Source organism: Populus trichocarpa, chromosome 9 (assembly GCF_000002775.5).
Source record: "Populus trichocarpa isolate Nisqually-1 chromosome 9, P.trichocarpa_v4.1, whole genome shotgun sequence".
Taxonomy (NCBI): domain Eukaryota; kingdom Viridiplantae; phylum Streptophyta; class Magnoliopsida; order Malpighiales; family Salicaceae; genus Populus; species Populus trichocarpa.
In genome coordinates, this window is record NC_037293.2 from 5,648,316 (window position 1) to 5,665,206 (window position 16,891).

Below are 16,891 nucleotides of genomic sequence, written 5' to 3' on the forward strand. Positions count from 1 at the left end.
AGGAAGAGGAGGAGGAGGAGGAGGAGGAGGAGAAGCAAAGGCCATGTGAAAAATATATTCAGTTTTGTGATTAGCTAATTGAAATCTGGTCTTCCGAGTTGCCACGCGTTATGTGGGACCTTTAACCAAATCTCTCTTTGTCTCTCTCTCTCTCTCATTGTAGTAGTTACTCATTTATTATTTATTTACTCCTAATAAAATAATAATAATAATTGGGATGACAGATAATCTCTATCTTTCTCTCTCATAGTGATAGACATGACATGAGTTGCAGAAGCTAACTCCCTCCTTGTCTGTCTCTCTGTAAAATGACAATTCTGTTCATGTGTTGCATTGACTGACCTGTCGTAAAGCTTCTTATTGAAGAGGAGAGGAGAGGAGAAGAGAAGAGAAGATTCCTTTCCTTGTGTTTCTCTTCTTTAATCTCCACAAAACTATTCTCTTCACTCGCTCAGTGATGGCTCCTAGCAAGCTCAATTCCACTGTAATTCCTCTTCTATCTCCCTCCCTATCAATAAATAACTATATACTGGATTTTGATTTGTTATGCTCCGTTGGTTGATTTTTCATCATCTATTTGTTTGGATCTCTCTTGTTAATTTTCAATTTCCTTTTCCTTTTCTGTTTTTTTTTTCTCGCACTACATGTGAATTGTTAACCAAGCTCAATCAGGTAGTAGTGTTTTTACTTGAAAGCTAAGCATTTGCCTGGATTTTTTTTTTTTATTTTCAAGGTTTAGTAGAGACGTGTTAATGTTATCATTTACAAGTGTAATTTGGAGAAAAATTGAGTTGTGGCTCATGCAAATCCATATTATTTGAAGAAATGTCAGTCCCTTTCCAGGTGAAAGCAATAAAGGAAATCTTGTTTCTTTTAATGTTGATTTATTACATCTATTCTATGATCATATCTAAAAATTTGTTATCATGCTATTGATGCATTTCTAATTATAATCTCAAATGTCAGGGTTTCCTTTAGTTGGAAAAGCCCACGAGTCTAGTTCTTATAATTAATGATTAAAAATTACCAAATGGGTGGCTTTTGCAAGTTTTGACTTTTGAATTTGGTATGTCGTTGAATGATTTTGACAATTATAAGTTTATTTGAATTTCCAGTGTAGATAATGCATTCAATGACTGAATACACTTCATTGATGCGTTCACAATGGAACGTAACCAAGGATATAATAAGGAGGGATTTGCTTGGTTGTTGTGGTTGAAATTCATTAAGTCCTTCTCGAACCAGCATAAATGAAAAACTTTTTATTTACTTCTCTTTCCATTAACTGTACTCAACATCTTGCTTTCTCATTGCATCACATCAATTAAATCAAGTTGATGCCTCCTATCTGATAGGATCCACATGAAAATGGAGACGCAAGTTTTTCGTCTTCACAGCCGGACAATGGATCTAGTGATTCACTTACGCTTTTCCATTCCGAGAAGGCAGTGCAGGAGCTTCTTCAACAGACTCCAATTCAGCAAACTGATGACCATCTTATAGAATTCTCAGAGGCTCTCAGAAGTATGTTTGCCCTTAATTTTTGGACCTACACGTTGCTTTTCTGGAACTATTTACTGTGAGCACACATCTAATATACAGTTTTACAAATTAGCTGTTGCAAAGGCATTAAGACGAGCTGCTGAAGGAAAGGCTTCCGCTCAAGCTGAGGCTGCTGAATGGAAACGTAGATTTGAACTGGAAAGGGCACGGAATCAGCAACTAGAGCGCAAAGGTTTCTGATGATTAAACAACATGCATAAATATTGGCATTTGAGTTTCATTCATTATATATCTCGCATTTGACTTTGATGGTTAAAACTAGGAAATTTGTGATTTTTTTGAGTTCTCCTACAAAAATCACTTTCCAAGATTCAATTTTCTGTTGGTGCGACTATTGTTGCTTAATTTGACAGCTTCAAAACAAATTCCTTTTGATTTCTAGATTTTTGGCAGCTTTGGTATCAACAGACAATCTTGTACTACTTGAATCGGTAGTTGTCAGGTTGATCCTTTGTAATCTGTCTGATCTGGTTCTCTATTGTTTCAAACCCATGGTCTCCTAGATATCTGATGATTACTAGTCATATCTGTTGTCTCCTTTCTTGGATGCACTTATCCTGTGAGTTTTTTTTATTGGTTATTTAAGAATGTATTGCAATATCTTATGAGCATATTTTGTGAATTTGCTTTTTATGGTGTTGGAGCCAAATGGCATCTCTTGGTTACTAATCATGGGTTTAATTGTGGCATTCATGTTTTCTTAGCTAGAAAAGGGGGAACGGGAAACCTATGGAGAAAAGGATAATGCTGAGGAAGAATGATAGGTAACCTCCATAGGTGGCAAGAACTAGAAAATCATGAAATAAAAAAGAAAAGTTGGAATGTAGAAACTCACAATTGAAGTAGGTCAGAAAGGGCAACTCCTATTATGGAACACTGACGATACTGCCTAATAAATGACTTCCTTTCCTTGATCTACTACTGTATAAGCTAAATTACTGTTGACAAAGGTTGAAAAGTTTCTCTTCCTTAACAATCCTACTTCCATGTCTTTGCTTGGTTACATAAAACTAGAGTGTATGACTAGTTTTGATTTTTGTGTGGAATATTGAAAGTTAAAGGATGGCATGGGCGAAATGGGATAACACCCACCAAAAAGCAAAACGTAATGGATTCTAGAACATTTCCTAATATTGAACTCAAGGGTTATCTAAATGGGTGTGCTTCCTTGACGAATTGTAAGATTATGTTGCCCCTTAGTTGATATAATTGATGTTCTTTTTTCATCTGCTCTGTAGCAGTCTTTTTGTAAGCTCCATATAATTATCCGTTTTCTCTAACACAATGATGGTTGGTCCTATGAATATCGGTTAATTTCTTATTTTGTTGTTGGTAAAAGGTTTTATTTTCATACCTTGCCTGTCTGGGACTTTCCATATTGATAACTATTGACTTTGGGGACTGGGGATTCGGTAAAGTGGTGAGGATGAACTAGAGAAAAATTGAGCATTTTTAGTGGGATGGAACATGTGCAGCAGATGAAGGGTAGGAAATGAGAGATGGGGTGTGTGGGAAGGGAGTGCATAACAGAAGTAGGAAATGGGTATACAGGGAATCCCTCCTTGGTGAATTTAGTTTATTGTTGAAGGATGCCCCTCTTCTTCTATTGCAAAGATTGTTGAATGAGTGGCATTTTTTAAAGGGGAGTGTTATTCCAAGTTGAGATTCTCTAGAGAGAGAGAGAGAGAGAGAGAGAGAGTATGTGAAGTTAGAGCGAGGTGTGAGGTGAAAATATGCCTAAAGTCTTTGAATGAATATATAGAGGGATTATTAACAAGAACTGTTCACTTTGAGGTTGATGATTGGTAAGGTGCCATGTGTACTGACTCATGGTCATGTTCAAGCACGCTGAAAGAGGTTAACAATGTCTAGGCCCTTCCAGATGAGCCCCATTCTGAGCAAATTATACCTCACCTCTGTAAATGTACCCTTGATCTAATTTTCAATCCATAAACCTTGTTGCAAGCTATAATTAATAGTATAACTAAGTATGATCTATTTAGAACATTCTTGACAGCTGAAACGCATTGTAGAGACCTACTTTTGTCGATGAATTTTGCTGCATAATTTATTCCGGATTTATATAAGACTAACAATTAATAGAGAGTATTCTAACCTGAAAAATAATAATGTGGATGACTGTAATAAAATATCTGAGGATGCAACTAAGTGCTTGTGACAAAAATGAAGATTGATGAAACTGATCCACAAATTTGTGTAGATATTTGAAAATAATTGAGAAAATACTCTTAGAAAAATTTGCCTTTCTAAAGCTTTAATAATGGGAAACACCATTCCATGCTCCTAACTCCTTTTTGGTATGGTCTCTAGACAACAGAATAACTGACTTGGCATGCATATGGGCGCTCTGTTTGTAATTTTTAGGAAATTTCTTCCGATTTTTTCCAATGTGCTATATGCGGTTTGATTTTCTATCTTTTCCTTTTTCATTTCCTAGCACCTTTGTTATTGTCCTTCTCTTCTGCCTTAATGTCTATATTAGGATCAATCATCTCATCATATGCTGATGGGCATCTTTCCATGCTGATCTTACTTGTTTAACTTTTTCATTCCTGAATTTTTTAGTGGCAGTCTATGATCTTAGAATGATAAGAAACTGAACTTTCCTAGAAGTTCCCCTTAATTTTCATCTTGAATTTTACAGGTTTTGAAGATGTTTGCTCAAAACCATTCTTGCTTACTTTGAATCTTCAGAATGTTCCTATCTTCTCTCTCACTCTGTTTTTTTTCCTCAATAGAGATTATCCGACTTTCCTGTCTCTTGAATATTTCTAGGATGTCAGCTGTTTTCACCTTGTTAGAAATAAAAATGGGTGTGCTGCAACTTGTCTAAATATGTGTTATACACTTTTATACTTCATTTTCCTTTTGTTTCACTCGTCCAAGCAGCGAAAAGTTGGGTTATTTTATGGTTTTGGTGAGTTTTCTAATCAAATTTAGACTCATTATCATCAGATTATGGCTATTGCACTATCAGGCAACAATATATGTGAAATGCTTCAAAGTTGGTGGACTCAGACTTCTATATATAATGCAAGGGGAATGATAAGATTAATGCTTCCGTGTCTTGTTTGCTGGGAAGTTTGGGAAGAACGAAATAGGAGAGTTTCTGAAGGTACCGGATTTAACTTGCTTGGCAATTGTAGTAACTTTTTGTGTAGAGAATTTGCCCATCTTTTCTTGAAAGATGCAATTTTCTGTTAACATCCTGTGTTGGAATTAGTAATAATGAAAAACTTATGGTGTTCAGACACTCTCTAAATGGAATGTTAAAGTTTGTTCTACTCTGCAAGAGTATTGGGGACCCAACCATCTTTGGTATATGTGTCATTCTAGATAGAGGTTTTATGCAACTTAGTGCATTTGACAATATTTTCAAGATGTTTTTAGGTGTTTCTGGAAATGGAGGTAACCTGGGATAAAAAAGTCTCAAATTTATTACAAGGTGGTGGAAATTTATAGAAATGTATTGCTCTCAATTTGCCCATAGTTAGACTTTCAGACAAGCAAATTAGGTTTGTGTGTCTATAGTTTGAACATCCTTGTGTTTATTGCATTACAAGTATTGTTTTCTACTTGTACTAAGGCTTGCTGCATAATTGTGAACATCCTTGTATTAATCACAGAGTGAATACTTATCTAGTCTTGGTTTATTGGCCCCTTTTATGTTGAATTGTGTGTTTTGTATCTGTACTCTGATTAGGTTAGTTTTCTCATTGAAATATTCTATTTCTTTCTTAAATTTGATGGATGAAATAAAACACAAGGACTGGGGAAGTTTAATCTAAAAACAGCCCTAATTACTCTGGATCTTCAATAATTTTAAGATCTGTGCCTTTGTACTTGAAGACTTGGGCATCTGTATCGTACATGTCCATTAACACATCCGAAGCTGGATGCTTTTTTTTCCAAAATGGGTGAAAGAAATAGTAGGCTTTTTCTTGGCATTTAAAGTTTGAACTACGTGATTTGGTTTTCTAGTTCCTTCATATAGGGTGTTAGCCATTAAAGACTCTCTCAAGACTTTTACAGCTTCTATTCAATACACTTTGTCCTCCTATGATATGTTGTATTTGTTTATTATTTGATGTTCAAAGAAATTTTTTTTTTATTTTGATATCCAATGAGTGCATCCACCATTTTATAGTAGTTAACTTGTAAATGGTAAATTATACCAATCACATTTTGCTGCTTCCTTTATAGCTGCATATATTTATTTCTTAATCACTATTGAGTCTATGACTCTCTTTTTCTTCATTTACTTGCTTTACTGGTTTTTGCATGTAGGTTACTCTAAATTAGATCAATTGTCATTAAAAGCATGCCATGCTCGTTGAAGCTGAAATCTGTGTGAATTCCTTGTTTGGAATGCTTGAATGTTTGGTTTCCGTGTGTCTAATGCTACTGAATTAAGTTCTGGCTTATTTCAGGTTTTTGTGTCTATTAAATATTCCACCATGTTCTGAGTGTTTCAATGTCTGATTTTTGTCCATTTTAAGGAACGACTTTGATGGATTGTATTACAGGAAAGTCACCAGGGGAGTGTAATGCTGATATTGATGCTCAGCGGGTGGAAAACTCGACTAATCAACCCATGCTGAGAAATGAAACAATTGAACAATCTGAAAATTGTAGTACAAATGGGCTTTGCTCTCATGAAATTCTTCATGATGGAGGGACCGACTCCCAAGCCAAAGCAGTTCCAAACAGAATTATGAGAAAGGTAATTTTCCTGTTGTGCCCCCAGCAGATTCGCTATTTAGTACGTTGAACTGCTTGTTTAATTGCACGCTAGCTTCACAGCATCACATGTTTGGATGGAAACCAGCTAGCCTTGGTAATGCTACACCATCTGTTGATGTTCTATTAGAACCTAGATAGTAACTTCAAAAACTTTGCTTCTAGTGTTGCTTTTGTTGTTCTTTTGCATGTCGATTTTTGTGATAATACAAATGAATTGTCACAATTTGATTCCAAGGGAATTTCTTAGCTAAACCATGCTTTAAAAATCATGTTAATGAATATTGATATTATTCATGTTCTGACAAATTAGATTTAAATTTGAATCCTGAGACAGGCATCTTTCAAGCTTTCATGGCGGTGCAAAGGTGATATTAGTGATCAACACAAACATGATATTGTCTCTTTTGAAAGAGGAAATATAACAGCTGCAGGGCGCAGCAGTAAACAGGTATTGAATCCTCTTTCAAAGTTACATCTCCTACCTGAATCATGTTCTTTCTTTTTTCTTGTATCATAAGCAAATTTATAAATATACCTGTGCATTTCCTTTGAGAAATGCTTCTGTGCTTCTCTCACTGTTAGGAGCAGTTAACAAGGGCATTTAATATGTATTTGTGCCTTAGCAAATTCTCATTTTCCTTTCAGATTTCTTTGAAGTGGGAATCTGACCCACAGACTGTGCTGATTATGACCAAACCAAATTCAACCTCTGTTCGGATTCTATGTGCAGAAATGGTCAGGTGCTGATGAAATTTTCTCTGGAAATGGTTTCCCTAGTTCCTAGTGTGGTCTCTCTACTTTGCCTCTCTGATTTCATCTTCCCTTGAGGGTTATTTTTCCAGACCATGTAGTTTTACATTAATATTTTTATTTTTTTTAACTGGTTGCATGCTGTTTATTAAATTTTACTATTTATCTAAATGCTCAATTCCCATTCCAGATGGTTGAAAGATCATAAAAAGTTAAACATTTATGTGGAACCACGAGTGATGGGTGAACTTCTATCAGAATCATCATACTTCAACTTTGTGCATACATGGAAAGATGGTGAGCTACTGAATGTTTTTCATTTTCTATTTTATATGGACACTGACACTGGTGCTCTTTTGAAAAATAAAATTAAGAGGCAGACATCTGACTATGATTACTGTAAGAAACATAGTTGGTTAGCCATGAATCATATTTACTGCTAATGCATCACATTTTGAGCAATGAAATTTTGTAAAGTACATGCTTTTGGTTATGTTGGAAAATTTATCTTAAGTGCTCGCCTTTATAGTCAGAAGATTTGAAGTAAGATGCTGTTTTCTTTTATGGTTTTAACTGCTAGTCCAACTTAAAACTTCTAGCAATTCTTTTCTTCTTTATGCATCAATATGCACATGTATATTCTTTAAGCCTGTATGGAAAAACTGTAAGCACCATGCCAGACCATGATCTCTTTCATGCTTCTGTTTGAGAATCCCTTACATGTTGCACTAGATACTTTGTGCCCTCCACTTGTAATGACGGTTAAAATTACATCCTGCTCAAATCTCGAGATAAAGTTGATGTGAGATAACAGACAGTCCAATGCTAGTATGATGTGACAATCAGTATGTATATACAGTCTAGAGATCTTCAATAAGCACTATATCTGGCTTTGCATGATTCAAGCTTCAATGTGAAGATCATATTTAGACTACATCTCGTTCACCCTTTAGCTCTTCATTAATATCTTGATAGTGCAACAATTTAACTATTTATGAGTTCACAATGTTTCTCTGCAGAGAAGGAAGTTTTGAGCCTGCACACAAAAGTTGACCTTGTCGTGACTCTTGGTGGGGATGGCACTGTTCTTTGGGTATGTTCTTTCAGTTTGATGTACATCACTCTTAGGTTGATTGTGGATTCCTTTTGTAATCATGCTTGGTGGAGTTATCATCGCCCTTCTTCATTTGCAGGCAGCATCAATGTTCAAAGGACCAGTTCCCCCAATTGTACCGTTTTCTTTGGGGTCTCTTGGCTTTATGACACCATTCTGTATCCTTCATGCCAGCTGATGAAGTTCTTCTGTTAAATGGAAAATTTAATTGACCTCTGAAAACACCAATTGCAATTGCTGGCTTCTATGTGACAGTATTTATTTATTTGTTAGTCATTTTTTACTCAATTCTACCTACCTTTCCCATGTCTTGACTTGCAAGTATTCTTTAACTGTTTTTAAGATAGTGAACATTACCGAGATTGCCTTGATTCAGTCCTTAGGGGTCCAATCAGTATAACATTACGACACCGGTTGCAATGCTATGTTATTAGAGATGCCGCTAAAAATGAGTACGAAATGGAGGAGCCTATACTTGTTTTGAATGAGGTTACAATCGACCGTGGAATATCATCATTCCTTACAAATTTGGAATGCTATTGTGACAACTCTTTTGTCACATGTGTCCAAGGTGATGGATTAATTTTATCAACAACATCAGGTAGCACTGCATATTCATTGGCAGCTGGAGGATCAATGGTTCATCCTCAGGTACATCATGATAACATCTTTCCATTTAAGCATTCATGAGCGCCTGTGTAAAAATTTTCACTTTTTTTTCCTGGGAAGTTTCCTACTATGAATATAGATTAATTTCGTGCTTCAGCATGTTTAGAAGCAACTACAGTGATCATTTGCTATTTATGAGGTAAAATGCTTTAAAACAAGAAATGTACATAGCAGTATCGCATAGTTTAAATAAGGGCACCAGGATTGATGAGTAGCATTGAGAAGACCTTAATAATTTTATTGATAAAAGGTATTTGATAATACAAAGGTACAAGAAATGGCTAACTCACGGGTAGTAGTTAGATTTGGTTGAAACAGACCCTAGGAAGGAAATCTGGATGCGGTTCTTGCTTCAGCATTTTCACTAGGAGTGACCAAAGTTGCGTGCTTGCTCTTGACAACCCTAGACGTTGGTTCAGCTAGAGTAATAATGGAAATTAGAGTTGACTCATGGTCTCTCACAATGCAGGCAAGCTTCTAATGGCTAACAGATTGAGTAAGAATAGACTGGTCTGCTTTTTCACCATTCTCAATGACATGATCTGGCTGATTTCAAAAGATTCCGTATTAAACTATCGGTTCAATTTGTAATAGTTATCACCCACACTGTGGACATGTATAAAGTTTGTGTTACCCGTTTCTTCAATCTCATTCATTTCTCATAGGAAAGTTAAATAATTTTCGATTTGCATTTGAAGAATGTGTAATTGTTTTCATTTGAAATTGAATATTCTTTTATATTCCATTTTAGTATCATTTCTATCAATCAAATGTGCGTGATAAATCTTACAAATTTGATGAATTTTCTGTAATTGCAGGTCCCTGGCATTCTCTTCACTCCAATCTGTCCACATTCCTTATCGTTTCGACCTCTGATATTACCTGAACATGTAACAATACGAGTTCAAGTTCCATTCAACAGCAGAAGCCCTGCTTGGGCCTCATTTGATGGTAAGGACAGGAAACAGTTGGCAGCTGGTGATGCACTTGTGTGCAGCATGGCACCATGGCCTGTGCCAACAGCATGCCAAATTGATTCTACAAACGACTTTTTGCGAAGTATCCACGATGGCCTCCACTGGAATCTTAGAAAGACCCAATCTTTTGATGGCCCTCGGGATTTATAATGTTATTTCTAACTTAATAGTTCTTGTAGAGGAGGGGGTAACTTGTAGTAGTTGCAAGGGAAAAACAATCCTTATTGTCAATCAGCTGCAGATGATGATGAAAATTACTAGAGGCGACGGAAGTTGTTTCCCGTAAGATCAAATTTGTCTCTAAAATTTGTATAACTCGTCAGTCATTCAATGAATAGATACAAGCAAACAACTTGGATGTAAGATTATAAATATACAGATGCTGCCTTGTCAAGCATCTGTCTTTGCTGCAGCCCGCAGCTACCTGATGTTTGCCGTCTTCTGCTCTCAAATGCTTGGCTAGGCTTGTTGGACCAGTGGCCCCCGGAGTATATATAGGACAGCCATGGGAGCTGGTGATCTGCAATCGAAGATACGCTTGCAGGCTTCATGCTGAAACCACCTTTCGGTTACAGAAAATAAGAAACAAAGGGCTGTTAATTGGAGCCCTTGTTCTATCGGTTTGAATTTGAAAATCTCAAACTGTATAATCCACGTCTTTAGAGACCTGAGATTAAGGAGAGCTAGCTTTTCCTTCGAACAAGCATTGTAGACTAGGGACAATATATATATAATGGTAATGGAATGATATTAAAGATGTGTCAAAAGTCTCCTATATTGCAAAGGTAATAAAATACTATTATAGTAGATTAAACTGCGATATATAATTACCACTTGTGTTTTGAAGCTTTTGATTCCAGACTTCTATTATATAAACTATTAGAAAGGAGGAAAAACAGGTTTACAAATTATTAGAATTATATAGTTCATAATATGATAATATATTATGTTAGGATGAGCATGAGGGAATCTGGGTATATAGAATAATTAATGCTTTAGTTTTGAGTCTTTATATGTCACTAAACATTTAGTTTTTAGTAAATTATTGTTTAAATTGTAAATAATTTGTACCTTAATGTCGCTAATTAATTTCTAATAGCTATTATTTTACCAACTGATAGATTTCTCACGTTCTCTCTCTCTCTCTCTTTTTTTAAGTTTTTTCCAGTTATAAAACTTTTAAAAGAAAGAGAATAATGAAACTCTTCATCTCCATTAGCTGTTTTATTTTAATTAATATTACCAAAACTCTAAAAAACATGGTGAAATCACTGTACATGAAGACACAAAAATTATTCATCTATAATAAAATTATGATTTTGCCATTTGAAGAAAAATTAGAATGCCTTTGTATTGGGGTAATATGATCATTTCCAATTCCTCATTGGTCATTAAGGATTGTCATGGGGTACACTTATTTTTTTTTCACTTTTTTAAATCAATAAAATGATCTCGTTACATATAAAAATTTTTTCGTTTACTTTTTTTTTGTTTAATTAAAATAGATCCAACTTATTAAATCTAATTGGCTTTTAATCCAAGTTGTTTTTTTTATTATTATTTCTTTTAAACACGGTTGAATAAAAAAATAATTTTAATAAATAAATTCAGAAAATACAACCAGGTAAATATTCCATGTTACATGATCAAATAGCTTGATTTACATTTATTTCTTGATTTTTTCAGTTTTTTTTAGTAATCTCATTTTTTTTTTCATTTATTTACACGGATTATTATTATTATTTTAATTAAATATTTACATGAACTTTTTTATTTTTACTGAAAAAAATTTATGTAAGAAAAACATTGAAAGGTTAGAATATCCATATATGTATATATATATATAAAAGTAAGATTAATAGATTTTTTTATTATTATTGTTTTGAATTCGAAGAAAAGTAAGCGTTTTGGGTTCTGTTTATTATTAGTGAAACTTGTGTGATTATTAATGCGATATCCGAGTCCGAACGTGAACTGTTTTTCAATCAAGAAAATGAGTTACAGTTTGTGAATAATTTAATTGTTTAAAGTATTTTTTATTTAGAAATATATTAAAATAATATATTTTTAAAAAAAATTATTTTTGAAATTAGTATATTAAAACAATTGAAAATATAAAAATATAATTTTTAATAAAAATAATTTTATATTTTTAAAAACACAGGTTATATCATATTTTCAAATGGTCCCGCCAGAACCCTAATTAGCAGGCCCAGGCAGGATGGTAAACGCCTAGCTAGCTCTCTACAGCCTAGGCCTAGCTAAAAATCGATATGCCAGCTTCTCTGAAAGGTCAAGATTTCTGGTGTCCAGAATGGTCCAATTAATTAATTAATGTGCATTACTTCCTGGAGAAAAGTCAAAATCTTAATACTAAAGATATGAAATTAAAATGAGAGTTTAAGTCAACTAAATCCGGTTAATATTAAAATTATTGAGTAAGATTTACGCCATTTCTTCTCTTTCATTTTTATTCTTTACACATTCAAGTTTGAATTTTTATATTTTTTTTAATTTTCAGGTGTAATTAATTTTCTTATTAATTATTCTATACACATATGTGTGATTCATGGCGCCCAAAACAATAAGATTACACAAAAGGACAAACCTTATCTGAACCTATAAGAGATTTGCACGAGCAAAAACCTATGGAAAACATTTATTCAATCTTTCTAATTCAGTCCTCCAATTGAAATTTTAAGCATGTGATAGGGGGACTCAATTGGTTTAAGTTTTCATCAAGGGACCAAAGAAAACAGATCGAACAACTTTAGGGGTGTACTGATGGGACTAAAAAACGGCATTTATGTAATTCCTTGGCTATTTTGTAATGGAAATTGTATAATTGTTTATGTTACAACAATCCAAACAATGCGTTCATAAAATCAAAATCATTTATATATATATATATGGAATGTTGCGTTTAATTACAGAATTAAATGGAAAAAAGAAACCATCGACGTTGCATTTCAAGAAATTAAGAATCGTTTCATATTATATGTATTCTCTTGGGAATTATACTGGAAGCAATACCTTTTGATCATCATTTCTTAGCCATGGGATGATATATACCTCTAAGACGTCCAGTCCTCGATCGACGGTGGGTGTTCTTCCATGAATCACAGCTTGTAAATTTGATTAAATATATATGTATATGTTTTCAGACAGAGTATAAATTATGTATATCATAGCTTAAAGTTATGGTAAATATATTGAAATAAGCTCAACTGGAGCTTAATTAAAATCAACGCCTAGTTGATGAAAATCAACGCTTAATTAATCACCTCCATGTAGCTGCTGCGTGCATTAGACCATCAACAATGAAAGAAAGGAGTGCATCACATGGAGCAGGAAACTTAAACAAGAATCATGGCTTTATAATTCCTTTTAAAACTCCCTCTACAAGAATTCCCCTGACTGTAATTTCTCCATCTTAGATCATCGATGTTTTGATCATCTGCAATCATCACTTCTCTCATCTTCCAAAATGACACCATCAAACGCCACCAACTTGCACCCATCAATTCTCCAAGAGTTTCGAGTCTTGCCTCTTGGAATTCTATGCAAATCCATAGCTATTTCAGGCCTAGTGCTTCTTTTGTTCTATGCATTCTTGTCAAACAACCCTGAGAACCAATCTTCTGATTCATTCAACCTGCCCTTTCAACTCAAATGGCCTACAGCTTCATCTTCAAGTAACGTTAACAACACCATGGACTCTCCAACTAATATTAGCCACATTGGATTTATAGTGATTGGTTCTTTGAATTCATGGAAGAATAGAAAATCATACATTGAGTCATGGTGGCGGCCGAATGTTACTAGAGGATATGTCTTCTTAGACAAAGAACCCACCGAAGAATTTCTACCCTGGCCTTCAACTTCTCCTCCTTTTCAAGTCAACGAGGACATCACCAAATTAAGAGTGTACCCTAAAATCGCAAACCCTCTTCAAGTTCGAATGTTTCATTCGCTTTTAGATATGTATAGAGTGGGAGATAAGGGTTTGAGATGGTTAATAATGTGTGATGATGACTCTATATTTTTCGTCGATAATTTGGTAGAAGTTCTACGGAAATACGATCATAATAAGTATCAGTACATTGGAGGTATTTCAGAATGTGTCAAGTCAAATGCTGATTTCTCTTTTGATATGGGATTTGGTGGAGCTGGCTATGCTGTGAGTTATCCATTTGCACAAGCAATATCAACCAAATTAGAAGATTGTATTGAAAGATACCCTCATTTGTGGGTTAGTGATCATATGGCGCAATCTTGTTTTGCTGATCTTGGAATTGCTTTAACAATTGAGAAGGGGATTCACCAGGTAATCGATCGAACTTTTGCTCCTATATCCTATACCTGAACTCATTGTTGAAATTTGTTACAAGTACTTCCGCTTATGAATCTGCACCATGCACGTTTACCTAGCTAGGAAAACGCTTAGGAACAATTCATTCAAGAGATTTTTCTCATAAACACCTTTTTTTTGGTGCCTGCAGATTGATCTACGTGGTGATATATCAGGCTTTCTATCATATCTCCCGCAATCTCCACTCCTCACTCTCCACCATTTGGATATCGTAGATCCAATATTTCCCTCCATGGACAGGTACGAAGCTTTAAGGCACCTCATGAAAGCTGCAAAGGTTGATCAATCTCGCGTTGCACAGCAAACCATCTGCTACCAAAGAGAAAGCAACTGGTCTTTCTCTGTGTCGTGGGGCTATTCTACTCACATATATGAGAACATAATACCTCGAAGCATTCTACGCAAACCCATCGAAACGTTTAGGCCTTTCTCTAAGAACACTCGCCCTCCATTATACATGTTCAACACACGGTGGCAGATTAACAATCCATGCGAAGCTCCTCATGTATTTTTCTTCGAGTCCATAGAGCATAATCCAGAGAACGACCAAGTTCTTACAACATATGTTCGAGCAGCACAACGGAACTTGCCACCTTGCTCAGCTTCTGGAAACCATTCCGCTGATTCCATCTCCAAAATTCGGGTCCTTTCTCAAGCAACAACACGCAAAACGGTAAGTGCTAGTTAAATCTTTAATTTTTATCTATACATCAAATTTACGATTAAGTTCAAGTTCCAATTCACCCACTGGAGGCTTTTTGGCCCTTTCTCCAAAATAATAATAATAATAATAATAATTGGTTTTCATCTGCATAATTTCCAGGCCGGGGTAATAGAGTGCTGTGATGTTGATTACAAGGCGGAGACGAATATTACAGACATCAAAATAAGGTCGTGTTTGAAAGATGAAGTCATTGCCTGAATATTACACTACAAAGAACAACAGAGCATAAAGAAAAGCATGGGTTAGTGTTTAAACAATGTCACTTGTACTAAAAAACACTTGAGTATAGGTTATTAGTGGTCATGTTATCCCGCATATCTGTCTATGCATGGGATATGGTCTTTTGGTCTTTTCATTTCTAAGATCTGAAACAATAAGATTAAACTATCGAATACAAATGACTTTTTAGTATTTTTGGATCTGTTAATGTTATTATACTGTTCAGTTCCCCGTTAATCCGTGTTTACATGACCTGATAGAATTAATTGCTTGTTTAAGACTCCGGTATATATTATTTTTTAAAATATTTATTATTTAAAAATATATTAAAATAATATATTTTTTTAATTTTTAATTTTATTTTTAGTATTAGTACATTAAAACAATTAAAAAATATAAAAAATAATTTGAAGTTAAAAAATAACTTTAAATTTTTTAAAAAATAACTTTAAATTTTTTAAAAAATATAGCCGACCGCACTGTTAGACAAACACCAAACATTGAAAATTACTTTGTTGTTTAAAGTAATTTGCTGTTTTTTTAAAAAAAAATTAAGGTTAAATGTTATAAAGAATCCGTTTTTTGAATACATTAGATTTAGATATAACGTATGCTTTCGAGATTATTTTAAAAAAATCTTGATTGAGAAATAAATTGATTTTAAAATATTATTTTAACATGTATAAAAGAAAGAAAAAACAAGGAATGGAATTATCTAACATGCGCAAAGCCTTGCTGTGGAACGACTGTGATTGTTGAGGAAGAGTGTGTTTGGTATTGCGGTAGCCGTTGTGGTTGTGGTTTAAAAAAAGTTGGTTTATAAAAAGTACTTTTAGTTATGGTTGGTTTGAAAAAATAGGTGTTTGGTTAAAACTGTGGTTGAAATTGAGGTTGAAAAAAAAGTAATTTAATGTGTTTGGTTAAGAATGTTTTTGAAATTGAAATAATTTTAAAAAATATAAATTAATATTGATGGTTTTTAATTTAAATATTGCGGTAACATTATGAAATAAATCATACTTTATATAAAAAAAATTTATTGTTCTATTAAACTATCTAAAATTCCATTACGTACAAAATTTATCTGACAATAACTACAGTTTCCATAATTTTTTAGCGTGTAATAAAATTAGATAAAATATTATCATGTATAAAATTCACGCTATTTTTTAAATTAAAAAAAAAAACCGCAGTGCAAGAGAATTGCACTATTCACTATTTTTAACATGAACAGTGCAATTTCTTGCACTGTTCATGTTAATTGCATTGTTCATTGAACAGTGCAATTACGTGAACAATGCAAAAAAAGCAAGCAATTCTTGCTTTGTAAATACCGCGTTTCCAACGCAGAAAAAAGGTGGGACCCAGTGAACAGTACACCATAATTTTTTGTAACTAAACGGCTGCAACTGCGTTTTAAAAAAAACACAGCCGCAGCCGCAGAGCCAAACGGGCTACATGCCCTTTAACGTTTAGAGATTTAGTATTCGTCCCTGAACTCCTTCAATTCTTTGATCCAGACCTTTATTTATCCAACATGTGTATATCTCCAAGCAACGTGTAGGGATCACAATGTAAAAAGAAAAATAATAAAGCCTCGATCAAGAATTGGAGTTAAATTATGTGTAGGGATCACAACGGTAAAAAATAATGATGGTGTTTGTATGAGACGACGGCCACCTAAAAACGCAAGCACTTCTGTGAATATTACGACTACTCCAGCAAGTTTTAGCCGCATT

At 34.2% G+C, this 16,891-nt stretch overlaps 2 protein-coding genes across 8 annotated transcripts; both read left to right on the forward strand.

Annotated features, from left to right (window-relative positions):
* Positions 1-202: 202 nt before the first annotated feature.
* On the forward strand, positions 203-10,200 carry LOC7467376 (NAD(H) kinase 1). Of its 7 annotated transcripts, none has more exons than XM_024608825.2 (12): positions 203-484; positions 1,356-1,524; positions 1,616-1,735; positions 4,562-4,699; positions 6,084-6,307; positions 6,662-6,775; positions 6,973-7,067; positions 7,268-7,374; positions 8,097-8,170; positions 8,271-8,349; positions 8,535-8,842; positions 9,679-10,200. In XM_024608825.2, the coding sequence occupies exons 1-12, from the start codon at positions 458-460 to the stop codon at positions 9,985-9,987; spliced, it is 1,764 nt and encodes a 587-aa protein (XP_024464593.1). In that variant the 5' UTR covers positions 203-457; the 3' UTR covers positions 9,988-10,200. The 7 variants fall into 7 exon arrangements, with proteins under 7 accessions (XP_024464593.1, XP_024464594.1, XP_024464597.1 ...); XM_024608826.2 differs by having other exon boundaries at positions 6,111-6,307; XM_024608827.2 differs by lacking the exon at positions 4,562-4,699 and having other exon boundaries at positions 204-484.
* Positions 10,201-13,065: 2,865 nt separating this feature from the next.
* Positions 13,066-15,344, forward strand: LOC7482330 (uncharacterized). Its single transcript, XM_002314045.4, has 3 exons — positions 13,066-14,164; positions 14,340-14,882; positions 15,033-15,344. Exons 1-3 carry the CDS (start codon positions 13,325-13,327, stop codon positions 15,129-15,131), a joined length of 1,482 nt encoding a protein of 493 aa, XP_002314081.2. The 5' UTR covers positions 13,066-13,324; the 3' UTR covers positions 15,132-15,344.
* The last annotated feature ends 1,547 nt before the right edge of the window (positions 15,345-16,891 follow it).

Bases quoted from the DNA above. Each gene is read 5' to 3' on its own strand.
- LOC7467376 (XM_024608825.2), top strand. From the start codon at position 458: ATGGCTCCTAGCAAGCTCAATTCCACT. The intron at 7,375-8,096 runs GTGAGCTACTGA...GTTTCTCTGCAG, and splicing joins TGTGCATACATGGAAAGATG to AGAAGGAAGTTTTGAGCCTG. The intron at 8,171-8,270 runs GTATGTTCTTTC...CTTCATTTGCAG, and splicing joins GGGATGGCACTGTTCTTTGG to GCAGCATCAATGTTCAAAGG.
- LOC7482330 (XM_002314045.4), top strand. From the start codon at position 13,325: ATGACACCATCAAACGCCACCAACTTGCACCCATCAATTCTCCAAGAG. The intron at 14,165-14,339 runs GTAATCGATCGA...TGGTGCCTGCAG, and splicing joins TTGAGAAGGGGATTCACCAG to ATTGATCTACGTGGTGATAT. The intron at 14,883-15,032 runs GTAAGTGCTAGT...CATAATTTCCAG, and splicing joins AAGCAACAACACGCAAAACG to GCCGGGGTAATAGAGTGCTG.